This window comes from Fukomys damarensis, unplaced genomic scaffold (assembly GCF_012274545.1).
Source record: "Fukomys damarensis isolate Sample0158 unplaced genomic scaffold, DMR_v1.0_HiC HiC_scaffold_23, whole genome shotgun sequence".
Lineage (NCBI taxonomy): Eukaryota > Metazoa > Chordata > Mammalia > Rodentia > Bathyergidae > Fukomys > Fukomys damarensis.
Window position 1 is genome coordinate 39,033,268 of NW_022900935.1, and position 26,803 is coordinate 39,060,070.

The 26,803-nt window shown below is 43.7% G+C and overlaps 1 protein-coding gene across 3 annotated transcripts in view; it reads left to right on the forward strand.

Annotated features, from left to right (window-relative positions):
* Nucleotides 1–26,803, forward strand: part of Mtor (mechanistic target of rapamycin kinase) — a 122,185-nt gene that overhangs the window by 23,697 nt on the left and 71,685 nt on the right. For all 3 annotated transcript variants that reach the window (XM_010628123.3, XM_010628122.3, XM_010628124.3), the window contains exons 15-26: nucleotides 26–115; nucleotides 333–425; nucleotides 1,061–1,195; nucleotides 1,394–1,523; nucleotides 2,725–2,975; nucleotides 9,981–10,067; nucleotides 12,568–12,735; nucleotides 13,225–13,337; nucleotides 13,830–13,992; nucleotides 15,143–15,235; nucleotides 18,916–19,062; nucleotides 23,512–23,654. In XM_010628123.3, the coding sequence (XP_010626425.1) occupies nucleotides 26–115; nucleotides 333–425; nucleotides 1,061–1,195; nucleotides 1,394–1,523; nucleotides 2,725–2,975; nucleotides 9,981–10,067; nucleotides 12,568–12,735; nucleotides 13,225–13,337; nucleotides 13,830–13,992; nucleotides 15,143–15,235; nucleotides 18,916–19,062; nucleotides 23,512–23,654 (1,613 nt within the window). The remainder of the gene's footprint in view (nucleotides 1–25; nucleotides 116–332; nucleotides 426–1,060; nucleotides 1,196–1,393; nucleotides 1,524–2,724; nucleotides 2,976–9,980; nucleotides 10,068–12,567; nucleotides 12,736–13,224; nucleotides 13,338–13,829; nucleotides 13,993–15,142; nucleotides 15,236–18,915; nucleotides 19,063–23,511; nucleotides 23,655–26,803) is intronic.

The window sequence follows — 26,803 nt, forward strand, 5'->3', positions numbered from 1 at the left end:
CTTTTCTCATGGCTTCTTTCCGCAGGCTTTAATTTTGAAACTGAAAGACCCAGACCCTGATCCAAACCCAGGCGTGATCAATAATGTCTTGGCCACCATAGGAGAACTGGCTCAGGTAAGGAGACAACTGCTTTTTCTACAGTGTGGAAAGAAACTCTAATGTTGGAGGAAGTCAAAATACTTCTTTTTGGGGGAAGGTACCGGGGAATGGAACTTGGGACCTCATGTTTGCAAGGCAGGCAGCAGCACCACTGAGCTAAATCCCTGGCTGAAAATACTTCTTAATGCCACAATTTCTAATCCTTCCTGCCACCTTCTTTTTCATTTTGCAGGTTAGTGGCCTAGAGATGAGGAAGTGGGTAGATGAACTTTTCATTATCATCATGGACATGCTCCAGGATTCCTCTCTGTTGGCCAAAAGGCAGGTGAGTGCCACTGCTTGCTGGTTGAATAGGACAGGCCCCAGCCCCAAAAGCCAGGACCTAGTTTCTTACTGAGTTCAGTATCTCCAGCCAGGGTGTGAACGGAGCTTGGCACACAGAAAGCGTTTGACTGTATTTGTTGAATAGTGAAAAAAAAAAGTAAAACTTGGAACTAGAATTAGCTGTCCTCTTGGCCTGAAGTAACCTGCAGTGAGTATCAGAGCTGAGCAAAGCCATTTCCTCTATAAGCGAGGAAGATGCAAATCACTTGTCAGAGGGAAAGGAAGGCCTTGGCTTTAGACCGTGAGAACCAACAGCTTCAGCTCACCCTTGCCTGTGTTTGATGTTATTGGATACTTAGGCTAAAATAAAGAATGTTCTTAATTTCCTTTTGAATCTCCTGTTAACCATTTGGGATAAAGAGTACCCCAGAATTTCAGTATCTTTTGATGCAGTGATTGTTGCAGGTTGGTACTTGATCGGCCAGGTTTTCATGCCCTCTCAGGATTTCTGTTCATGGTTAGTGTCTTTCCTAGAAACATCTCTTCTTAAATAGCCCCGACAGTCCTGACATGAGGACAACCATGCTGACTTGCCCCTCCTGACGCAGTGAGCCATGTGGTCTTTTGCCTGTTCAGGTAGCTCTGTGGACCCTGGGGCAGCTGGTGGCCAGCACTGGCTATGTGGTAGAGCCCTACAGGAAGTACCCCACCTTGCTTGAGGTGCTGCTGAATTTTCTGAAGACTGAGCAAAACCAGGGCACACGGAGAGAGGTAGGGAACGTGGGAACCTTGTCTTCACGGACCGCTAGGCGAGTGGAGAGGGAGAAGGCGTGGCATCACGCTTCTCCATGTTGTTCATGTCACTGGCCACAAGCGACAACCTGGGGTTAGGGAGCACGGGAGGGATGCCTGTGAAAGCTGTTGTAATCAGATGGTGTGGTGAGTGTTTTCTTCCCCTTTCCCACCCAGGCTATCCGTGTGTTAGGACTCTTAGGGGCTTTGGATCCCTACAAGCACAAAGTGAACATCGGCATGATTGACCAGTCCCGGGACGCTTCTGCTGTCAGCCTGTCTGAGTCCAAGTCAAGTCAGGATTCCTGTAAGTTGGGGGAACAAAGAGGCTTGTCGAGCTCTGACTCACAGAGCCCTCACTGGCCATATGTAGAGAGTCTTATGCCGGATGGTGGGGATTATAGGATACTGGCTCGTGTAGTGACTTTGGGATGAAGAGTCGTGTTATGCCTGTCCAGGCTGAGTCTGTCCTCCTCTTTGGTGTCAGTAAGAGAGGTAAGAGTTACAGTCTCGTCGCCCCTGATCTTTCTCACTCTGATGATTTCATTCCTGTGGTATCCCCCAACCCCCTGCAAAGGAAAAGAATATCATTAAATTGTCTCTGTCATAATTGATAGGGAACCCCGAAGCATGTCTTGGGGCATATTAAAAACTCATAGCTCTCAGAAGTCCAGGGCTCTTTTTTCCCATCTAAGATCTGGCTCCAGAGCTCCATTGCCACTGATAAGTAGCCTAAGAGAGGGGCAGGCCTGGTTCTGAAAGTGAAAGTTCAACAGTGGCTGTTCCAGCTATTCCAGCAGGATATTCTTTTTACAAAAGAAAAGAATTTGTTTCAATAAGTGGAGACCTATTGTTTCTGATTCCTACTTCCATCTGGGTATAGGCGAAGTGTGCCTTTAACATTATCCTGCCAACTGGTCAAGAGTGGACCCCAAGACTTGTCCTTCCTGGGTTCTCCCTTCCTCCGTGGCCCCAGTCAGCCTCTCTGGACCTGCACTGGTCCTTACTCTCTTTGTGTTAGTATTCCCAGGCAGTCCTTGAGATTGATCTTGGTGTTCTGGTCAGGGAACATTTGCCTGTATCTTGTCTGAATTCCCTAGGGGGACCAAGCAGCTGCAAAACAGATGTTTACCTAATTTAATTCCCTTTACTTTCATTTGGGGGAGTAATTATTTTTATTGATGGTTTTCGCTGCAGAGTTGTGAACTGTAGTGATACAAAGCTAAGTTAAACGTAGTAATTTAAAGAGAAACCCATCATGTACTGTTTTAGGCTTTGATGGTTTGGGTAATAGAAAAGCCAAAGCCCGTTTGGTCTCTGATGGTGAGTCCCATTCATCAGTTCCTAATAGAGCCCATATTCCCATTGGGGTTAGAACGTCTATGAGGGAAAGCGATATGAATGCTAATGTCTTTGAGGAGGTCTTTTGTTTGCTGTTAACCATGCTCTGCCTAAGGTCAGAATCACATCATGAATAGCTTATGATTCCCTTTATCCTTTTGTCCTAGCTGACTACAGCACCAGTGAAATGCTGGTCAACATGGGAAACCTGCCCCTGGATGAATTCTACCCCGCTGTGTCCATGGTGGCCCTGATGCGGATCTTCCGAGACCAGTCCCTCTCTCACCATCACACCATGGTTGTCCAGGCCATCACCTTCATCTTCAAGTCCCTGGGGCTCAAGTGTGTGCAGTTCCTGCCCCAGGTCATGCCTACATTCCTTAATGTCATCCGGGTCTGCGACGTGGCCATCCGGGAAGTAAGTGCATCAAACCCCATCCCTTGTTTATGCACCTCAGCTCCCTAATATGGCCCTCTGCTTGCTGCTGAGCTCAGTGCCTTCCCAAGTGCACAGTTGGTGTAGTCTAGTTTCCTGGGTCATCCCCTTGGGGCACCTAAAAGATGTACGTTGAGAGGCGATAGTATGCTTTTAGAAATTCTGTTTTCTGACTTGAAGTTTGGAATACAAAAGTGTAAAACTGTTTTTTGGGTTTTTTAATTCAAGATCTTTGCTATGTTGCACAGACTGATGTCAACTCTTGGGCTTTCTCCCAGATTGTCACTCTAGATAGTCACGTAGTCTGACAAAAAAGAAAATGGGAAAAGATAGTTTTGATGTTTTCACTTTAATCTTTAAATCATTAATTACTTTCCTAATTGTATTCCTAGCACCTCCATGGCAGTGTTGGTTTGATACAGTGGTAGATAGCTCTTCATCTTTTGAAATGGTTGTGTGGTTTCTCTGTCTCACTGTGTTCATATGTTGCACTACTGTGATAAATGTTCTCATATTGAAACTTACATTGTGTTAAAATCACCTTGGTTGTGGTGCATTTTTAACATTGATTTTATATCTGATACTTAATTTAGAATTTTTGCAACTATGTTCCCAAACATAATTGATCTGTAGTTTTCAACTATAGGTTCAAAGATCTGCTTAGTTTTTCTTTTTCCTTTTATGAAAATACTAATTTTATCTAAGTGATAAAATTTATTGTCATGAACCTATTCACACTTTTCCTCTATATCTTAATTTCTTGCTAGAAATTTGTCAAAATGTTTTTTCTTTTTCAGAGAACCAACTTTTGCCTTTGTTGATTTTTCTCGCATATCTTTATTGTCTATTTCATTAATCTGCTCTTTATTATTTTTCTCACATTTTCTTTGTTCTGCTTTAAAAAAAAAAAAACTTGTTTTGTTGGAACTCTGGGTCACTAATTGTCAGTCTTCTTTTCTAATGAAATCTACTCCAAGTATTTCTTAGCTGCATTCCAGATTTTTTAAAAACTTGATTGAGGTAAAATTTACACACCATAGGTTTACCTCTCTTAAGTGTAAAATTCATCGGTTTTAAGCATATTCAAAGTGTTGAGCAGTCATTACTAACAGTCTAGATTTAGAAGACTTCTGTCACCACAGCCAGGAACTTCCTGCCCCTTTGCAGATGTTCTTCATTCCCACCCACCTGTGGGCAGCCACCGCTCTGCTTTCTGCTGCTGTAGATTCGCACTGGTGGACATTTCAAATAATTGGGATCAGAGAATACACGCTCTTTTTCACTTGCCACATTTTGGAGGTTGTCCATGTTGTACTGTATGTCAATAGTATTTTCTTCTGTCTTTGCCAAATAATAATGTATTATTATTGTTCAGAAGCAGATATTTTCTAACTTCTGTTGTGGTCTCAGTTTCCCCCTTGAGTTATTCAGAAGTTGGTATTTTATTTACAAACTTAGAAGGTTTTAAATTTCTCTTTGTGATATTGATTTCTAACTCAATTGCATCGTGTTTATGATTCTTTCACGTTGGCTGAAACTGCTTTAATGGTCTAGTGCTTGATCGATTTTCCTAAGTTTCCTGTATGGTTGGGAATTGTGCGTATTTGCTAATGTCATGCACAAGATCCTATGTATATCATTAGATTTGTTCAAATCTTTTGTATGCCTGTTATTGGGGGGGTGGTTTAATCTATTAATTACTGGAAGAAGTAGGTTAAATCTCTTCTTTACATTGGATTTATTTCTCATAGTTTAGTCAACTTTGTTTTAAATATTTTTGAGGTACTACTAGGTGCATGCAAATTTAAAATCTCTTCTTGGTAAATTGAATCATCATTATGAAATGACTCCTTTTTTCAGAGAAAAGGTTTCTCTACATTGCTCATGCTGGCTTTGAACTTGAGATTCTCCTATCTCAGCCTCTCAAATTGCTGGGATTATAGGCATGTACCAACAAACTTGGCAAAATAACACTGTTTTATTAAAATTAGAATGAAAATGAAGTCTACACATGGCCGCTGATTACTATAACTCCCTCTTTCCCATTTTCTTCCATTCTTTTTTCATGACCCGTTTGTAAGAGAAATCAGATTATTTATCCCAATGGCAAACCTGTGATACGTGTGCTGTGGTGGGCTGTTTGTATCATTGAAGGCTCTAAGAGGTTCGCCATCTCTGCTATGGAGTTTCCCATTGAGGGTTTGGCTGACTATATCTTCAGGGTGTCCTAACTTGATGTAAACTGAAATAAACACAGATTCTATTGCTTTATCAGGAAATACTGATTAGGTGGTGCTGTCCACCTGCTCCATCAGCACTCAGGCAGCACATGCGTTCTGCTGAGCTGCTGCCTGATGTTGCGATCCTGATGCGTGGCTGCAGAGCCCCCGTGGGCCCTTCACCTAAGTGCTCAGGGCTTGTGGGCAGTTGATTCCTGGATCCACTGTTGATTCCTGGATCCAGCCACAAAATGGTGATTTTTCTAATTCTGTTCCTTCCAGAGTTAGTAGCTGGAAATCATCTATTAAGAACTTTATGGACTCAAGTATTTAATTTGATCATACAGCAGAGACATTTATGCCTGAGTTTTTCCCTTATTTATCAATTTGTCAATTTTTCAAATAACGAGTCAAGTCCCCAGAAACCTCTTGAGGTGCCCAGGCCATTGTCCACCCCCACTGTACCTCTATTCATTGTTTTGTTTGGGTTCTTTTTCAGTACCAGGAGTTGGACTCAGGACCTTGTTCTTGCCAGGCAGGCTCCATGCCTCTGAACTACATCCTGGGCCCCTGCGCACATTGTTATAAACATATATGTGCAGGGAGTGCTCAGTGTTTCAGTGAATGATTGAATTTTTTAAAAAGCTGTTGCAGTAAAAGAAACATTGCCATGAATCTCCCTCTATTTGAACACAGTTATTCCATTGGTCTTGCCACTTTTTGAAACAAAAACTTCATTTGTGAGTGTCTTTCCAAGGTGTGGAAAAAAATATGGCGAATGCTGTTGGGGAGTGCCATCCAACAAGAGGCGGGCTTGGCTGTGAGACATGCAGTGTGTCCTCGTGTGCCTGATTCACTGCGTCTGGCACTTGGTGACTTCTGGTCTTGCCAAAGGTCACAGTGACCGCAAAAGGTAAAATGTCTTGAGTTGTCAGGACATCAACGCAGCCAGACACAGGAAAGAAGACGTCTGGAACTGCTTTGTAAAGTGGCGAGAAGGATGGGATGAATGTTCGAAGTGAGGAAGAATATTTGGAGTATTAATGGCAGTGTAGTTTTTGTTTGTTTGTTTGTTTTTTGCTTTTTTTGAGACAGGGTCTCACTATGTAGTTGAGACTGACCTGGAACTCACTATGCAGCCAAGGCTGGTCTCGAACTCAAAGCAATCCTCCTGCCTCAGCCTCCCGAGTGTTGGGATTACAGGCGTGCACCACCGTGCCTGGCTGGCAGTGTATTTTTTACGGTAACAAAGTTTTTAAAACATTAACCTATACACTATATTTTTTCAGTCACATTTTGTATATCTGATATGTTTCTCATAATTGCAGAAAATGTTTTGGTCACAGTGTATCTATCCCAATTAACCTGGCTGGTCTTTTGTTTTATTGTTTTAAATTTTGAGACAGAGTACAGGCAGATTGTCAGGTTGCCCAGACTGGTCTCAAACTTGGCATCCTCCTGCCTCAGCCTCTTGAGTGCTAGGATAGTAGGCATGCACATGCCTGGCTCACCTGATTTTCTTCTTGTACTTGATTGGCTTCATTTTCTACATTAGACTTTAGAGCTCTTTAGAATATGTCCCAGTACTAGAAATGCATCTGACTTCATCTTTTTCATCCTTGAAAGTTTGGTTTGCTTACCTAATTTAACAGTGTCTAACATTAGTCTTTATCTCCCTGAACAATATATGAAACTCAGAATAAACCATCTTCCTTCCCTCTTGTGAAGTACTAGATTCTAGTATTCCACTTTTATCACCAAATTAGACTTTATCAGCATTGTTTTGGGCAGTCTTTGTTGTATTCATTCACACTTGTTTCAGTTCTCCTCCTTCGGACTCCATCTCAAAGTTTTCTCCTCGGTGCATTTTCCTGCTTCCTAAGGCAGAGTCCTTTTGTGAGTATTCATTGAAATGAACTTGTTTTTTTTTTTTTTTAAGTCTTTACTTTGGGCTCTTTTTAAATCTTATATTATCTGAGAATATGACTCTGCGTTCTCCTACAACTGTACATTATCCCAGTGATTTCTGGCTTCTTAACTGCTGAGAAATTAAGGTTCCTTTTTATTTAATCTTTCGTTATTCTTTTTTTTTTTTTGGTACTGGGGATTGAACTCAGGTCCTTGCGCTTGCAAGGCAGGCCACCGAACCGCTGAGCTAAATCCCCGGCCCAATCCTTCATCATTCGTTAGGATTTTTACAAATAGATTTCACTGCTTTTGTTGTACCAGAGCTTCAGAGCTTCACTGTGAATTTCCTTTGTTTTTCTTGCTTGGCCTTAGGGCCTCCTGAAACTTTAAGATTGAGATCTTTCACCAATTCTTTAGAAATTCTCATCTATTATCTTTTTTTTTTTTTTTTTTAATATTGTCCTTCTACCTTCTGTATTTTTCTGCTAGAATTGTGATTAGACATTGAGGGTCTCCAGTATGCAAAACGATTCAAGTCTGATAATCTAGTAATTATGTTCGTTATCTTTAGCAATAATTTTAAGCTCTTTATAGCATAGGAGGGGTTTGAGAGGAGGTCTAGACCACCATATATTTCAGCAACAAAGCTCTGTTCTTTTAAAATAGTCAAATTCAGGGTTTAAACAAAGAAGTGGCTTGTGGAAGAATTAAAGAGAAAAGAAAAGCGGTGGCTCCAGAACCCTGGCTTTATGCGTGAGGAGCTTGTCATCTGTGTCCTTGGGGGCCAGGCCACTCCTTATGCATCTTTCCCCAGCGTGGCTCCCTCCTGTGCCTCACAGATGACAGCAGGGACAAGGAGCTTGTGTCCTCTTTCTGTCTCCTGGTTTTCCCTGCCCTACACCAGTGCTCTGCTTTTCCCTTTGGCTGAAGTTCACTACTTTCTTTCAAATCCCACATAACAAATTTAGCTTGAGAGCGATTACACTTAGAGTCTCATGTCCCTTGATCTCTGTAATGCACTTCCATTGGGACATGAAAACCATCAACAGTGATTCCGTGAGGAGGTCCAGGACAGGGGTCGGGTGAGTCTGCCGAGACAACCTGTGCCAGGTAGCCCCTAGTTCTCACTGCCTTAGGAACTGGAGATGTGTCCCTGTTATTAAGAAATCAGTCCAAAGCCAAATGTAGTGGTGCATGCCTATAATCCTAGCACTCAGGAGGCTGAGGCAGGAGGATCACTGTGAGTTTGAGGCAGGCCTGGGGTATCTAGTGAGTTAAGGACATCCTGAACTGCCTAGTGAGACCCTATCTCAAAAAAAAAAAAAAAAAAGTATGTTCAGAAGACCGGGCATGCTGGTTCATTCCTGTAATCCCAGAACTTGGGAGGCTTAAGCAGAAAATTGCCATGAGTTTGAGGCCAACTTGGGCTACATAGCAAGACCCCATCTCAAAAAACAAGCAAAAATTGAGTCCAGACTGTCTTTGAGCTCAATTCTGTGTGGTGTGTGCATCTCACCTCTTCGGGTAATGCGTGCTAGAAGCCCCATACTCACTATTGGAAACAGCACTCTGTCTCCCGCTGATTCAGATTTCAAAGTGTGGATAGCAGTGAAAATATGTGTTTGCCTCTAAACAGTTTGTTAATGAAGAGAAGCAAAGGCAAAGAGAACTGTGGAAATTTTAGGAAGGGCTTTAGAAGGTAAACCTTGAAGACAAGTCTTCTGCAGTAGTGGGGATTGAACCCAGGGCCTCACACATGAACCCTAGGTGAGCAAGCACTGCCCATTGTGCTGTGTCCCTGGCCCCGAAGAGAAGAATTCGACCTGGAAAGTAGTTGGGATATCCCTCACCCAAGCCTTCTTGTTCCCAGCTATTTAGTGGATGGCAGCTCTTCTTACAGTTACAAAGTACCAACCTAGGGCCGGGAATTTAGCTCAGCGGTTCGGTGGCCTGCCTTGCAAGCTCAAGGACCCGAGTTCAATCCCAGGTACCAAAAAAAAAAGTACCAACCTAAATAGAATTTCCTTAGCCAGTCCCTCCACAAATTGGCCTGCTATTTTGGCTCACAATTTCATAGAGACACAATTAATTAAGAGTTAATTGAGTTAATTACTATAAATGAGCTATCATACCTATACTCGAGAGTTATATTAGCTGGTTGTGGTGGCACATGCACGTAATCCTAGTACTCTGGGAGGCTGAGGCAGGAGGATCACAAATTTGAGCCCTGCCTGGACAACTTAGTGACATAGTGAGACCCTGTCTCAAAATAATGAGAAGGATGCCGAGTGCGTACCTCAGTGTGAAGGACCTAGTACCATCAATCCCCAGTACCACATACACTCAGACACACACATGCACATAAATCTATGTTTATTTTAGAAGATAAGTTATAGTAAGTTAGGGCCAAAACAAAAGGTACATTTATAGTTGATTATAAGTTGCACATCCATTTGTATTGACCCTGAAACCCTCCTATCCCAAATGGCACTCACTGAGCCTGGAACAGCGTTCAGGCCCCTGTCCTAATGCCGTACCTGTGTTATCCCATCTAACTCTTAGAGCAAGTCTGCGAAGGTGGGCCACGGGAAGGTTGAGTGAAGGTCATAACGCTGACGGGTAGCGCAGTGGCTCGAAACAGCTGGCCCTGCCCAGAACCGCTGCCATGGTTGACCCTGTGCGTAAAGCCCCCACCGTGGTCACCAAGGGGCTCAAGTCTGAGTGTTCAGAGCATAATTTCATTAGACGGTGCAGTGTGGAAGCTGATTCCGTAGTTGCCTTCTTTTGTTTACGTGAGCTTAAGGGAAGTCTGGGAGTTCTGAGTCCTCGTGCTGACTTATTGACCCGATGTCCTTTTCAGTTTCTGTTCCAGCAGCTGGGCATGCTGGTCTCCTTTGTGAAGAGCCACATCAGACCTTACATGGATGAAATCGTCACCCTCATGCGTGTGAGTGGAAGTTAACACTTTGGCCTGCTTATCCCTGTTGAGGTCCAGGGAAGCTCAGAAGCAAGTTTGATAGCATGGACTTTTTTCTAATGGATCATTGTGGAGCTGTTAGGACTCAAGTATACATAGTGGTCAAAGTAGCCCTCTGGGCTTGGAGGAGGAGGAGGATGGGCTGTTGCTGCTGGCTCTCAGGTACAAGAATACAGAGGATGGAATGGGGAGGAGGAATCCTGAAGTAATTGTTCTGCCAGAAATACCCTTGAGTTATTTGCCTCACACCACAAAGCAGTTTCACTTTAATATTATCACAGTGCTTTCCTTTGCTCTGGAAAGCCCTCTTCTCACTGCCCATAAAGCTGGCCTGAAGAGGGGATTGGAGTTATATTTTCTTAGGTTGATATCAGATGCCACACTTTCCTCAGGTACTGAGGAACAAGGTAATACTGTGCCCTGCTTCTGACTCCAAAAGCACGAATGTCACCTTCTGACTGCATTGGCACCTGCTAAGGGCTCTGGATCAAGCGTCTTATAATGTGCAGTACGCAGGCACTGGAAGACACCCTAGTGATGGTGGTGTCGTTTTTCCTACTGTTCCGTATGATTTTAACGTGTTTGTTAGGAAGGTTGCTTTGTAGAGTAGACATGGCTGTGTCTCCGAAAGTTGAACAGTGATTTCTGTTCTCCCATCCCAGACCTCCATAGTTAGCTTGGAAGACACAGCAGAGCCCGGATCAAAATGACCAGCTTCCCAGTGGAACTTCCCAGCTCCTGGCCCTCGGAGCTGAAAGCTCCTGCATGTATAAATCATGAAAAGTGCTCAGTTCCCCACTCCTGCAACAGAGGCTTCTGTGCAAGGAAGGTTTAGGCCAAATGCTAAGAGCCGGATGGATGGTCTTGAAGGTGGGAGAGGCAGGGAGGGAAGCTGTATACTCGGGGCAAGAAGTTAAAACGTTTCCCCAGAAAAAGATGTATGACCAAAGCAGGACTTTCATTTCATCCCAGATAGAGAAGGTGCAGCAGGGACTCTTCCTTTGGCTGTTGATCCTGAGCATTTTAATGAGCTCCCTGGAGCCTAGGGGGAGAACAGTCTGAGAGCCTGGCTGAGCCCACATCCCCAGGCAGGCGCTGGCCTTTGAGCCGAGGGCCCCTGTGAGGAGCCCCTGGGAACAGGGTTGGGAGGCCGGCGGAGTGCGGCCCGAGTGAATGAACACCACACAGACTGGGGGGCCTGGAGACGCTTGGAGTTTCTTTGGCAGCCCTTTTTAGTCTAGAGTGAACATAGCTTTTTTGGAGAGAATATTTCTCTCTCAACAGAGAGTAAGTTTGACCAGCATCTTCTGGTTTGGTTTTTACTCTAAATTGTTATTGCCTTAAATTTCTTTTTAAATAAAAATACTTTATCCTTCTATAAAGCTTTTTACCTAAGAAGTTTTCCCTTTTTTACTGACTTTTAGTCTTAATTATTTAGGAGTCCCAAGAGTATTAATATTCATGTGTTGTCTCTCTGAAGAGAGCAAGAGGCTCTGTCTTTTTTAATTGACTTGAAATGACAGCTTTTCTTGGAGTCCAAGGTGAAGCCTGGGCTAGTTTGCCTTGTAGTTCCCAGGCAGGATCTGTGGTCCATTGGCCAGGTTTCTATTTTAGTAACTTATGGGTTATAGTTTCATGGAAGTCAGAGATGCTCATTTTGTGGCACTATCCAAGGCTGATGGATAGATTTGTGGGGACAGATATCAGAGTGCCTCTAGCAGAATTAAATCCAGAACACACAGGAAATCTAGGGAACCCTAGAGTAGAGATCAGATGATATCAAAATAAATTAACTGCCCTACACCACTTCCAAGCTCTTTGAGTAACTTCATTCTGCAAATCTGTATGAGTATTCCAGATGAGCTGATAGATGCTGGGGATGCAAAGACGAATTGGGGCAGGTTCTTGCCCTTAAATAGCTGACAGTCTAATGGAGGGTACAAAGCAGGTGGAGGATTACAGGTCCTAGGAAGGAGAAGTACAGAGGGGCCCAAAGTGGATGACAGTGGAACAGGAGGAGTGAGAAGGGAGCCAGGAGCTGGGCTGGACAGCCGGGTGGGGCTTAGCTGAGCAAGAAATTGAATTCTACACATGCCTGTAATCCCAGCACTTGGGAGGCTGAGGCAGGAGGATTGCTGTGAGTTCAAGACCAGCCTGGGCTACATAGTGAGCTCCAGGTCAGTCTCAACTACATAGTGAGACCCTGTCTCAACGCCCCCCACACATTGAATTCTAGGTATAGGGCGCAGCATGAGGGAGGCGCAGGGGATTGAGGAGCCCACACACCTGGGGAAGTACAGTTCAGGTCACCCAGCATGACTGTGACATGGGCCCAGTGAGAGGAGGGCGGGAAAGAGTTCACCGGTCCAGCCACACTCATTCTGCTTTTGCTTGTTAGCCACCTCAGTTTCTTGGTTCACGGTTCAGCAGAGGGGCACCTGACAGCCTTTCTGTCTCTCCCTCTTCGTAGGAATTCTGGGTCATGAACACCTCAATCCAGAGTACGATCATTCTTCTCATTGAGCAGATTGTGGTAGCTCTTGGGGGCGAGTTTAAGCTCTACCTGCCCCAGCTGATCCCGCACATGCTGCGTGTCTTCATGCATGACAACAGCCCGGGCCGCAATGTCTCCATCAAGGTGAGCAGCCTGCGACCCTCTGGAGAGATTTCCACCTTCCTTGGGTCCCTGAGTGGTCAGCCAAGAAGCACACCCTGTTCCAAATCATGAGCTGATGTCTGCTCCCCAAGGCCAAGGCCCAAGAAAACTGATACCAATGCTTGCAATTGATATTCTACAGAGTGTTCACAGTCTTCTCTCGATTTCCTTATGTTTTGTCTTCTTTAATGGATTATTTTTGGTAAATTGTTTTTTTCCTGGCCAGTTTTCTCTTTGATCCAGCAACTGATGCTGATCAATAGAAATAAGCACAGAGGAAGCTAACTGATTTGTAAGCAAATGAGATCGGGGGAGAATGGGTCACCAAGAACTGGCTCAAAGCCATTCAGTGGAGAGTTCTCAGAGTCCCCACGGAACTTAGAATAATCTGTACCTCTGCCATGTCCTCATCCTCAGCTATGTGGTATCTGACTGTACGTGTTCAACGCCTTGCCCTTGTTCCCTTTGTAGCTGTTGGCAGCAATCCAGCTGTTTGGTGCCAACCTGGACGACTACCTGCATTTGTTGTTGCCTCCAATCGTAAAGCTGTTTGATGCCCCTGAAGTCCCACTCCCATCCCGAAAGTAAGCGCCTACACTTGGGGATCAGTGAATCGGTGATCATGAAATAGTTCTTCGTGTTTTGTTGAAGATCTCTCTCTCTCTCTCTCTCTCTCTCTCTCTCTTCTTTGGTTTTATGAAGCAGGGCCTTGCTATGTAGTTCAGGCTGGCCTTGAGCTCACTGTGTGCTCCAGGCTGACCTCAGACTCACAGCAATCCCCCGCCTCAGCATCCTGAGTGCTGGGATTACAAGTGTGCATCACCATACCTGACTAAATATGTCATTTTTTAAAGTTGCTAGGCCATCTTTCTGTTTACTTAACTTTTTTTACTCCCATTATGTTAGGGCAGAAATTTCTTAGAGTTGTACAAATCTTGCCTTTCTCCACTGCGCTGGAGTATGTGGTGGCCCCACGTTATCCACAGACCTCAGAACTCCTTTCTGTTCCTTCAGCCACCTCTCTCCCTCCAGATTATTTGTGGGTAGTGGTCCCTGTACACTCGTGATTATTGCAGGGCGGCATTGGAGACCGTGGACCGCTTGACCGAGTCCCTGGATTTCACGGACTACGCTTCCCGGATCATTCACCCAATTGTTCGAACCCTGGACCAGAGCCCAGAGCTGCGTTCCACAGCCATGGACACCCTGTCTTCGCTTGTCTTTCAGTTGGGGAAGAAGGTAAGAAGCAGATGGTTGCTTTTCTGTCTTGTTTGGGAAGAAGACTGTAAGTTTCTCCCTTTGTTAGTCTGTAGGTCTCAGCCACCATCCAGGAATGTAGAGCTGTTTGCTCTTTTGTTCTTGGTCTTCTTTTGTTCAGCAGACATTTTTTTATGCCCCTGTATGGGCTCGGTGTCTTCTGAAGAGAGAAGTACGCCAAGTCTGTGTTCTTAGCACTTCTGTTCCAGTGCAGCGGAGCAAGCAAACCCTGTCTGTCCCCCGAGAGTGAGGGTGCAGGTGGGGAGGAGTACTGTCTATGGGGCAGACAGGGAGTGTTCTCTGGGTAGCAGAGCTCAGAGAGCTGACTGCAGACAGAAGGCATGGAACACACAGGTGGCAGCAGCTCCAAGGAGTTTGTTGGGCAGCATGACCTGAGGAGTAAGCAGGGAAGAAGGCTTGGAGCTAGAGTCATAAAGGGAAGGCAAGGTGACTCAGTGGAAAGACTAGATCTTATGAGACAGGGCAAGGGTTTTAAAATGTGATCCCCGGACCAGCAAAACCACCCTCATCATGCCTGGGAACTTGCAGAGTGCAGAATCCCAGGCCTTGCCCCACACCTGTGAATCAGAAACTTGGGCTGTGGAGCCTGGCAGTGTCTGATTTCATCAGCTCTCTGGGTTTTGTGGCTGCCCACTAACATGCAGGTCACTGAGTTGGGCCATCCTGAGTACTTCAGCTTTTACTCTGCACAAGACTGGAAGTCCTTGGAGGATGCTGAATGCAGGAAAAATATGCTTGACTCAGTATTTTCACCTGATGACTCAATCCTGTGAGGAGAAGTAGGCTGTGGGGCCGAGGTGGAAGCAGACATCTGGGAGAGGCCATTGTAAGAAGCTGAGGGGAGGCAGGCGTGGTGGTGCATACCTATAAACCTAGCACTTGGGGGCTGAGGCAGGAAGATCAATTGCCATTGAGCTCCATAGCAAGACCCTGTCTCAAAGAAACAACAACAAAAAAGAAGCCAAAATGGAATACAATGGAGACTAGAGTAGGAATATAGGCAGGGTAGGGAATGTGGGTTCTTCAGACCAGCACAGAGCTAGCCAGCCACCTGGAAGAACTAGCTACACTGTAGTTGATAATGGTTTCTGATCTCCTCTCTACTTCACAGTACCAAATTTTCATTCCAATGGTGAACAAAGTTCTGGTGCGACACCGAATCAACCATCAGCGCTATGATGTGCTCATCTGTAGAATCGTAAAGGTGAGCACCCTCCCTGTCTGCTTTGAAGTCCTCCATTGTCTCTACTCCTTGTCCTCTTAGCTGAGGAGTGGCTGACTTTTTTTTTTGGTACTGGGGATTGAACTCAGGATCTTGTGACTGCAAGGCAAGCACAGAGCCACTGAGCTAAATCCCTGGCATGTCTGGCTTTTTCACTCTGAACTAGGTTGGTGAACTGTTTTGGCAGCTGTAGTGAGTTTTTTCAATCTGTAGACTGCGTGGTCTCTTGTACTTGCTGAGCTCTGCTCTCAATCTGAAAGAAGCTGTTTATTTACACATGTAAGCAAATGAGCCTGGCTGCATTCCAGTAAAACTTTAATATGGACACTGAAACTTGATTCTCCCATAATCGTCATATATTGCAAAATACCAATCTTCTTTTGGTATTGTTTTAGCCCTCTCATGTATAAAAACCATTCATAGCTCTTGGTGTACAAACACAGGTGGCAGGCTGCTTGCCCCCTTTGCTGTGAAACACTTCACCACTTGTACTATATCTCAGTCGTTTGCCTTCACTGCTCATTGAAATCTTGGCGCTTATTGGTTTTTTGAAAGAATAAATAAAATAGATAAACCCTTAGCCAGCCTTATCAAAAAAAAGAAAGAAAAGGCTCATATTCATGCAATTAGGAATGAAAAGGTGAAGTCACAACAGATTCAACAGAAATGCAGAATATCACCAGTACTTATTTCAAAAACCTATACTCTAATAAAATGGAAAATACAGAAGAAATGGACAGATTCCTAGATACATATGAACTTCCAAAGTTGAATGAAAAAGATATAATATGTCTAAACACCCCAGTTACATTCAGTGAAATTGAAAATGTAATTAAAATGTCACCAATAAAAAAAAGCCCAGGTCCTGATGGCTTCACTGCTGAATTCTACAAGACATTTAGAGAACTATCGCCACTACTCTTTGAACTCTTCAGTGAAATTGAAAGGTAAGTAATACTTCCAAATTCATTCCTAGAAGCAAATAATACTTTGATTCCAAAACGAGGTAAAGACCCAACCAAAACACAGAACTACAGGCCAATCTCCCTAATGAACATAGATGCAAAAATCCCCAGTAAGATATTGGCAAACAATACAGAAGATCATCAAGAGTATCATACACCCTGTAAGTCATATTTATCCCAGGGATGCAAGGATGGTTCAACATATGCAAATCAATAAGTGTAATACACTATATTAACAGAGTCAAGGACAAGAACCATATGATCATCTCAATGGATGCAGAAAAAGCATTTGACGAAATTCAACACCCATTCTTTATTAAAAAAAACCCTACAGAAAATTAGAATAGATGGTCTTTATCTCAACCTGATAAAGGCTATCTATGAAGAACCAACATCCAATACCATACTAAATGGTCAAAAACTGAAAACCTTCACACTAAAATCAGGAACAAGACAAGGATGTCCACTATCACCACTCCTGTTCAATATAGTTCTAGAAACATTAGCCACAGCAATTAGACAAGACAAAGAAATAAAAGGAATAAAGATAGGAAAGGAAGAGGTTAAACTGTCATTATTTGCTGATAACGATACTCTACATTGAAGACCCAAAGAACTCTGCCAAAAGCCTTCTAGACTTAATTGACAAATTCAGTAGAGTAGCTAGCTGGATATAAGGTAAACACTCAGAAATCAATAGCCTTCTTGTACACAAATAACAAACTCACTGAAAAAGAAATTAGTAAAACAATTCCATAACATCCCCAAAAATGAAATATCTAGGAATCTAATGAAGGAGACCAAAAACCTCTACACTGAAAACTATAGCACTCTGAAAAAAGAGACAGAAGAGGACATAAGAAAATAGAAAGACATCCTTTGCTCCTGGATAGGAAGAATCAGCATAGTGAAAATGGCCATACTTCTAAAACTGCTATACAGATTCAATGCAATCCCGGTTGAAATCCCAACAGTGTATTTCACAGAACTTGAGAAAACAATCCAAAAATTCATTTGGAACCAGAAGAGACCTAGAATAGCAAAAGCAATTCTAGGCAACAGAGACATGGCGGGGGGTATCACAATTCCCAACTTGAAACTATACTATAAAGCCACTGTGATTAAAAACAGCATGGTACTGGCAAAGAAACAGTCCCAAGGACCAATGGAATAGATTAGAAGATTCAGAAACAACACCAGACATACTCAGCTACCTCATCTTTGACAAAGGAGCCAACCATCCTCACTGGAGGAAAGATAAGCCTCTTTAATAAATGGTGTTGGAAAAACTGGATTTCAACCTGCCAAAGATTGAAACTAGATCCTTATCTTTCACCATGCACTAAACTAAAATCCAAGTGGATTAAAGATCTAAATATCAAAACAGAAACACTAAACCTACTGGAAAATACATTAGGTAGAACTCTTAAAAACACTGGCATAGGAAAAAACTTTATGAACAAATCCTCAACAGCACAAGAACTTGCACAGAGTCAACACCTGGGGCCTCATTTTATTAAAAAGTTTTTGCAGTGCAAGAGAAACCACCAACAGAGGTAAGAGACATCCTACAGTATGGGAAAAAAATTTTACCAGCTACTCCACAGACAAAGGACTTTTATCTAGAATATATAAAGAACGCAAAAAAAAAAAATCAGACCCCCCAAATACAAAGACCCGATTTAAAAATGGGCATCTGAAATGAACAGACATTTCTCCAGTAAAAGCAGTAAATAAATATATGAAAAAATGTTCCACATCATTGGAGATGCAGATGAAAACAACACTGAGATTCCACCTCACCCCAGAAAGAATGGCTGCTATCAAGAAATCAACCAGTAACAAATGTTGGTAGGGTTGTGCGAAGAAAGGAACCCTTCTCCATTGTTGGTGGGAGTGTAGACTGGTGTAACCACTGTGGAAATCAATATGGAGGTACCTCAGACAACTAGGATTAGAGATCCCATTTGACCCAGCTATCCCTTTGCTGGGTATCTTTCCAAAAGAATTAAAAGAATCATACCACAGCGATATATGCATACCCATGTTTATAGCGGTACAGTTTGTAATAGCTAAAACTTGGAAACAACCCAAACGCCCATCAACTGGAGACTGGATAAAGAAGATGTAGTTTTTCTATAAAATGGAGTACTTCTCAGCCATAAAGAATGAGAAACTAGAGACATTTATAGCTAAATGGATGCACATTGAGGCCGTACTCTTAAGTGAAATAAATAGGACACACTTGAGTAAATACCAGATAGTGTCTCTGGTGTGAAAAAGTAAAAGTATAAATAAGGTTCAAATGGTATAATTGATAGTGTGAAATAGTAAGAAAATGGCTAAAGGGGAAGTGGGAAGGGGAGGGGAAAGGAAATAAGGAAAAAAATGTGAAAAAAGGAAAAAGTGGAAGCAAAGTCTTTGTAAATAGGGAAAGGTGAAGGTGTTGAAGGGGCAAAGGGAGGGCAGAGGAACAGGGAAAAATAAGAACCAAGACATATCACATAAAGATACAAGATCCCAGTGATAAATATAACTGTATTGTTTGTTTAAATGTACCAGTAAACTTAACGGGAAAAATAGAAAAAGAGATCTTGGCTCTTTGGGAGGGTCTGCACCTTGTGAGGTTTGTGCATGTTTTCCCAAGTGGGAGCATTAGTGGTGGTGCAGGTGTTTTCTGTAAACTTCTGCTTGCAGGGATACACCCTCGCTGATGAAGAGGAGGACCCCTTGATCTACCAGCACCGGATGCTGAGGAGCGGCCAAGGAGATGCACTGGCCAGTGGGCCAGTAGAAACGGGACCCATGAAGAAACTGCACGTCAGCACCATCAACCTCCAGAAGGCAGGTCCATGGCTTCCAGAGCACTGGGGGAGGAGAGTTACTTCTTCCGTCTTATTCAGAACCATTAGCTTTGCTGCCTGAAGTGTAATTCAACCAGCAACTGGCCCCAGCATTTTCCCAAAAATCTAGATACCATGAACTTAGGCCATTTTATCTTTCTCCAGATGGCTGGCTTGTAATTTTTTTTTTTTTTAATAGAGAAAAGTAGAGAACAAAGTATCTTTTTATGTTCCCTTGAACTTTGATAGTAGAACTTTTTAATCTTCTTTTGGTACTGGAGATGGAACTCAGTGCCTCACATATGCTAGGCAAGTACAACAGCACTGAGCTACATCTCTAGCCTTATTTATTCATTTATGTATTTATTATGGTTTCACATTGAGCTACATCCCAGATCTTTTGATTTTTTATTTTGAGGCAGGTTCTCTAAGTTGCTGAGTTGCCCAGGCTGGTCTTGTGCTTGTGATCCACCTGCCTCAACTCTGCAGAGTGTTGGGATTACAGATGTGCACCACCATGCTCAGCTCCAACATTCTGATTTTTGACATGAGCAGAACCAAGCCAGTGAGCGCCCCCTACTAAGCACTATGGTGCTTTAAAGCTGTGCTCTTCAAACTTCTCCATCTCCCCGCATTTGCCCGTTGCTGGGGACCTCATTAAAATGCTGACTCTGATGCGGGCTGTCTAAGGTCAGACCCAATACTGTGTGTTCCTAACACACTCCCTGCTGATGTGCTGCTTCTCTGAGTAGTGAGGTTTTAAAGCTTTGCAAGTGCTGAACTGTCTCTGCTGACAAAAGCCCCGGATATGGCCAGCTTTTCACCAGGTATGCAGCCAGCCAGCCTCCTGAAAACAGCTACAGAGCTGCTCTAGTTAAACAGAGCAGAATAATCAGAGTTGCTTCACCGAGTTTTAAATATATGTACTGGTTTGCTTATTTTCCACATTTAGTGTCTCCAGAGACTGTAAGCTGTGCTCAGTTTGGATTTCAACATGGTCTTAGTCTTCATTTATTAGCAGCTGACTCAGAGCAGTTACACTTTACATGTCACTGCAGAAGGGGAAAGAACTAGGCAGGCCTATGTCCCAGCTGACATCCTCTCTTTTGGCCAAGCCTGTAAATACTGGAACACAGTCACGTGTGTGTGCGCCTGTGCCTGCACCAAGCTGCGGCACACTGAGGATTATTACCGAGAGTTGTGTCAGACTTTAACCACAGGATGGTGTCAGGTAACCCTGCCGGGAATGCATGTTGATTGCAGTTGGAACAGGTAAAATAGCCCTGGGTCAGGGGGACACTGCTTTCTCTCAGGGCATCTCTTAACTGCTAGTGTGAGATTTCAGGGAAAGAAAAAGGTTGTCAGCTCCCTGACACCCCCAGGCAGTTGTGTAAGCTGCAAGGCTAACACCTCCACACCTTGCACTTGGCGGGGCAAAGAGGCCAGATGCACCGTTGCACCGAGATGTTTGAGCGTGCCTGCATTCAGAATGTCCTTCCAAGCAGCTGTCCTCCTGCTTTGGATCTTTTCTCTCTGTATTAGGAAATGCCCCTCAGTTATCTAGTTCGCTTCCAGGAAGTTTTTTATTTTGCTTTGTTTTTGTTTTGAACTGAGGTCTGGTCATGATGCCCAGGCTGGGGTTCAAGTGATCAGGATGCTTCTGCTAAGGAGCTGAGACTACAGGTGTGTGCTGGCATGTCTGGTGCTTAAAGATTTGATTTCTACCCAGGACTTGGAAAATAAGCATAAACCTTACCAAAAAAAAAAAAAAAAAAAAAAAAAAAAAAAAAAAAGAAAGAAAGAAAGAAAGACTCCATTTATCTGAACCTGAGCAAACATACTGATTTAAAAGCCCTAAGCAAAATCCACAGTTGACTTTTGGATTCATTTCAGTAGAAACTTAAATTGTGTTCCCACATATAATGTATCTATCACTTTTACCTAACTTTCAAAATAACAGTTTGCTACCTTAGTCACCATTCCATTGTCTGTGCAGATGGAGGATTGACCTGGTACAGACGACCTAGACACCATTTGTGTGAGGCCCTAGAATTCCTTCTGGTTTCTTGTGGCTGGCTGTTCTTCGCAGTGGAGCAGCCGGCACTCTGTGGTCCAGACTGGCCCCACTAGATGAGTCAGTCCACATTGGGTGGACAGCAAGAGGAAACTGGCCCGCATTTACACGGTTGGTGCAGAACCTGGAGAAGAGCAGGCAGGAAAGGTCCGCAGGTAGACCCATCCTCATGTCCTCTGTGCTGTTGCACATTGCATTATCTGTTAAACTGTTATTTTTGGAGATTTCTTCACTACCATTTATCAGGTAGTGACAACAGTAAGGTAATGGTAGCAGCAGGTACAGCTGACATTTTTTTATTGCTTTCTGTATGTTAGGCGCTGTTGTGTTAGTTATTAGTTCTTAGTTAGTCAATATTATTATTAGTTAGTTATTAGTTATTAGTCATTACTTTTTTTGTTTTGTTTTTGAGACAAAGTCTTGTTAAATTGCCCGGGCTGGCCTTGAAATCGTGATGCTACTGCCTCAGTCTCCCAAGTAGCTGCGATTACAGGCTGTGTCATTGCACCTGGCTAATCATTTCCTATTCATCTGCCTAGTAACCCGTTGTCATCCCCGCTGTGAGGAAGGGAGAGGTTAAACAGTTTGCCCTGTTTCTCACCCAGTGGTACGTGGTGGAGCCAGGTTTTGACCTTGGCAGTTTGACTCCAAAGCCAGCTCTCCTGTCCCTGTGCTGCGTCACCTAGGCCCAAGCTCACATCATTAGAGAGAGTGAAATTAGCACTTGCTTGTTGATGTCCAGGTTTTATGTGCTGTACAATACAGTGCAGCTGGCACAGGCCAGTCACTTGGATAAACCAGGAGTCTATGGACGGGAAAGGACTTGTTTCTGCATCATTGAGCAGAACAAGGTTTCAAAGTCAAGAAGTGGTGTTTAGTGTCATTTTTCCTTCAGGATTCTCCCTGTAAGGTCAGCAGTAATTTTTTGGTCTGTGTCTTGGTTTTTGTCTGTGTTTGGTTTGTGTTTTGGTTTTGCCTGACCTGAGATGAGAATTTGTGCAGTGTCACACACGGGTGCATAGCAGCAGCAGCAGATCTGCAGCTTACCCTGAGGAGGTGACAGGCAGGTCGTAGCGAGGCAGGTGGTGTCGCTCATGGTGGTCTTTTTGCTCCCTTGATTATAGTTCAAAGTTAGAGTTTCTGCTCTAACTTAGGCCATCTCCCCTGTTTTGGGAAGATGGAGAAGTCTGTTCTGCTGAAAGTCTTTGAAGAACGTATTTTAGAGTTAGGGATTTAGAAGTTCAGGCGAGGCCAGCTCCGATGGCACTGTGATACTCACCCCCCACTCCCTGCTCTTCTGTTCTGGGTGTACCCTGAATGAGAAAGCCTGAGGCTCAGTTACAGCATACCTGCAATTTTCCCAGGGTGTTGTGGCTGCTGGGCGTGAGGGCCAAGATCTCAGCCAGATGTTTCCAACCTCAGAAAAACAGGCACTCACCACTCCTGTGCCAGGCACTGTTACAAATTCATTGTTTAGTAACTCGCTAAATTCTGAGATACCTCATGAAGCAAAAGCTATCATCCTCGCTCTGAAGATGAAGAAACTAGGGTACAGAAGAGTTACATAACTCAGTGAGGATCAGAAGCCAATAAGTTATGTATCAGGACTTGAACTCAAGTCACTGAGCTCCAAGCTTGTCAGCCACTACACTAGGCCACCCTCTTGAGAGCTGGTCTTTCCATCTGCCTGAATTGCCCCAGTAGTACCTTTTTTTTTTTTTTTTTCCCTGAGACAGGGTCTCACTAAATCCCCAAATATCCTATCCTGGGCTCAAACATTTGACCCTCCTGACTCAGCCTCCCAAAGTGCTGGCAGGGTAGTGCACTCAAGTGTAGAAGAAACTTGGAGAGGATAAACTAGAGAGTAAAATATAAATCCTCGTTTCCCGTTCCAGCACAGCACCATGGCTTTGAGCTCACTGTTCACCTGGTTGTAGCATGATTTGTAGACCCAACATTTTCCCTCTTCTTGGGCAACCCTGCGCTGTTGGATGAGGTGGCAACTGGCCTAATGCCGCTCCCTCCACACATTGCTGAAGGCCACTAGACTTTATCGAATATGCTCTGAGTGTGACCCCCACCCACACCCCCAGTGCGTTCTAGTTCTGTAGATCTCTGCTTTACTGATGGTGTGAGTCCAGCACAGGCCAGCTGTAATAGAGGCTTTTCTTTTCTACAGTGTGGCATACTTCCTTTTAATTAAGCAGCATTCTTTTTTTTTTTTTTTTTTTTTTTTTTTTATATTTGCTCTGGAGGAATTTGATCATAAGAGGTATAGCTGTACAAAGCAAAGTAGAATAATCGTTAAGTGGTTGAGGGCTCTTTACAGTGGCCCTTGAAGCTGATGATTTTCCGTTTCCACCTGTGGGGTCACAGGCCTGGGGAGCTGCCAGAAGAGTCTCCAAAGATGACTGGCTAGAATGGCTGAGGCGGCTGAGCCTGGAGCTGCTGAAGGACTCCTCATCACCCTCCCTGCGCTCGTGCTGGGCCCTCGCACAGGCCTACAACCCAATGGCCAGGTAAGGTCAGGCTCCCCTCTGCCCACCTCTTGTTGGGATCAGTACAGAGAGGATGATGTGTACAAAGTGATTTTTAGGTAATAGTAAAAGGGCTAGCATGTTTAATTTTCCTAACTTCTGGGATCAAAAGAAAGAAGAAGGAAAATTGCACAAGCTTGTATTGTAAGAAAAGCATCCATTTTAAGCTAGTAGACCACAAATCAGTTCCTTTGCTTAGTAGATTTAGGTACACACTTTTCATTACAAAATCATTTACAACTCTGCACACAGAAACATCATAGTTGAATGTAACTTATTTCCAGGATATCTAACTCTTTATTGCTATGTTACAAATACCACAGAATATATTCTGTTTAAAACAGTCACTGAGGATATAGGCCAGTGGTAGAGCACTTGCCTAGCAGGTTCAAAAGAAGTTTCACAAACATATGCTGGGGACAGGCATACACCCATAGCCCCAGCCCACTGGGAATTTGACGCAGGAGGATTACAAGTTGAAGACCACCTGTGTACCTTAGCGAGGCTCCATCTCAACGAAAAGAAAGAAACAAAGCTGTCATTGGTTTTGCTCATTGATCAGCAGTTGGGAGGACTCGTAAGGACAGCTTGCTTATATTCCACACCAGGTCCACAGGGCGGCTAAACAGGCAAGAGAGAAGCTGGGCTGCTGACTGGAGACCCAGCTCTGGCAGAGGCCTTAGGTCCTCTCCACATGGATCTGTCACTCCATGGGCTCTTGGGCTTCCCCACCACAGGTGTCTGGATGCAAAAGTGGTCCCTCAAGAGAAGGAAGTAGAAGTGCATGGGTATCTGTGACCTAGTCTCGGAAATCACAGGGTCACTTCTGCTTTGCTTAGTGGTTCAGGGCAGTCATAAAGGCCCATTCAGGTCAGGCTCAAGGGTAGGAGACATGAATGCCACCTCTTGCTAGGGTAGCAGCAAGACTGAAGAAGGCAGCTGGGCGTGGTGGTGCATGCCTGTAATCCCAGCACTCCGGAGGCTGAGGCAGGAGGATCACTGTGAGTTCAAGACCAGCCTGGGCTACATAGTGAGTTCCAGGTCAGTCTCAACTACATATTGAGACCCTGTCAAAAAAAAAACAAACACTGTAGAAGGCAGAAGAACAAAAGATACTGCTGTAAGCATCTTTGGAAGATAGCATTTATCAGGAAAATTTGTTTTTGTTGTTTCTTGGTGTTAAGTTTGAACCCAGGGCATCAGGCATGCTAAAGCATGTGCTGTAGCACTGTCCTATGGCTCCATCCCTAGACAGGTTTTATTTTTTGTTTTGTTTTTTGGTTGTTTGTTTGTGGGGGTTCTTTTTTGTTTGTAGTTTTGTTTTTTGAGACAGGGTCTTACTTTGTAGTGCAGGCTGGCATTGAACTCACTATGTAACCTAGGCTGGCCTTGAACTCAAAGTAATCCTCCTGCTGCAGCCTCCTGAGTGCTGAGTTTACAGGCATGCGCTACCACACATGGCTACCAAATAGATTTTTTTAACATTCAACTTGAGTGTACAAATGGATAGTCTTCTATGAAGTTGAGTATGTGTGGTAGCAAGTACTGTCAAATTCCAGTCACACAGGCAAGTTCCACTGGAGAAAATCCTACCATATTATAACACACTTCCAACACCCAGAAGATCACTGGCTGAGACTAGCCTCCATCTTAACTTTGATAGTATGCAGGGAAGATAGTTTTTTTTTTTTTCTTACTGCTACTGGGGAGTGAACTCAGACCTTGCACTTGCGAGGCAGCCATAGTGCCACTGAGCTACACCCCAGCCCAAGGAAGATATTTTCAATTCCCTCCCGCCCCTACTGCCAACCACTGGTATTGGGATTTGAACCCAGGGCCTTCACACAGCAACATCCCTAGTCCTTTTTTTATTTTGAAAGAAGGTCTTGCTAAGTTGCGCAGGCTGGGCTTGAATTTAGAATCCTCCTCCCTCAGTCTCCCAGAATTCTGGGATTATAAGTTTGCACTACTGTGCCTGGCTTACACAGTAACTCTTAAACGGCCATTAAAGATTCAGTTTATAAAAATTCCTGTTTTGTTCATGATACTGAGAATCAAATCTATAAGTGCTCCCTGCTGCTGAGCTAACATCCTGGCCCCTGGTTTACAAAAATTCCTAATGCATATGACTTAGAATATAATGTAAATTAATAAAGTGAAATACAAAATGGCATAAATTTATGACTTCAAGTATTATGTATGTGAATGAATAATGATTATGAAGTAGTATAGCAGTGGTTATAGCCAAGTAGGTTGGCTTAAGGAGTGATTATTTTCTACTTTATTCTTTTCCCTACTTTTCAAATTTTTCTGCAGTAGGTATTTATTGTTTATAATGAGACATAAAATGGTGATTTAATTATCCGCAGCTCTTCTCACTAGCAGTAAGCCAAAAGGCAGGTGTCTGGTTTCACTTTCATTAGCAGCGCTGATTTGCTGTGTATATTTAGTGGTAGTGATGGCCCAGAAGATTATGGCGAAGGCTTTGATATCATGGTTGGTTCCTATGTAGTCTAGACTTGCTTTGAACACTTGGTAGCCTGTGCTGACCTCACACATAGAATCTTACTGCCTCATCCTCCCTAGTGCTGGGATTACAGACCTGGCCTCAAGTGTTCTTTAAAACTTAAAAAATCACTTCTAGGGTGTCCTTGTTGCCATAGTGTGCAATTGTGTGTGCTCAGCTGACCACTGTACGGTGGTCACAAACCAGATTGGACAAGAGCCGAGTCGAATTTCCCCATAATATTCAACATCGAACCTCGCCATTGAATTTGAATCGGTTCTTGTCCAACTTGATTTGCAACCAGAATCATGGAAGGAATTAAGTTTTTGTGAACCAAGTTGTTCAATTACCTCCGGGCACGGTGTCTTCCAGAAGAGACTTGTGGTAAATGCATATTTCTGTGTTTATTTGCTTAGTCCCAAACATTTCCTTTGAAAGCTAGTGTGGCTTCTGATCTAGATCTGGAAAGCTTACTTCTTAATTTACCTAGGACTCCTTTGTATCTTCATGTTTTCCTTTGAATTTCAAATTTTATGTTTCCTGTTCGATGCTAAAATTATACACTTTGGTCTAATGTAGGCTTCTTCATAGTGCTGAGCTTCAGACCCAGGGCCTTGTACACACT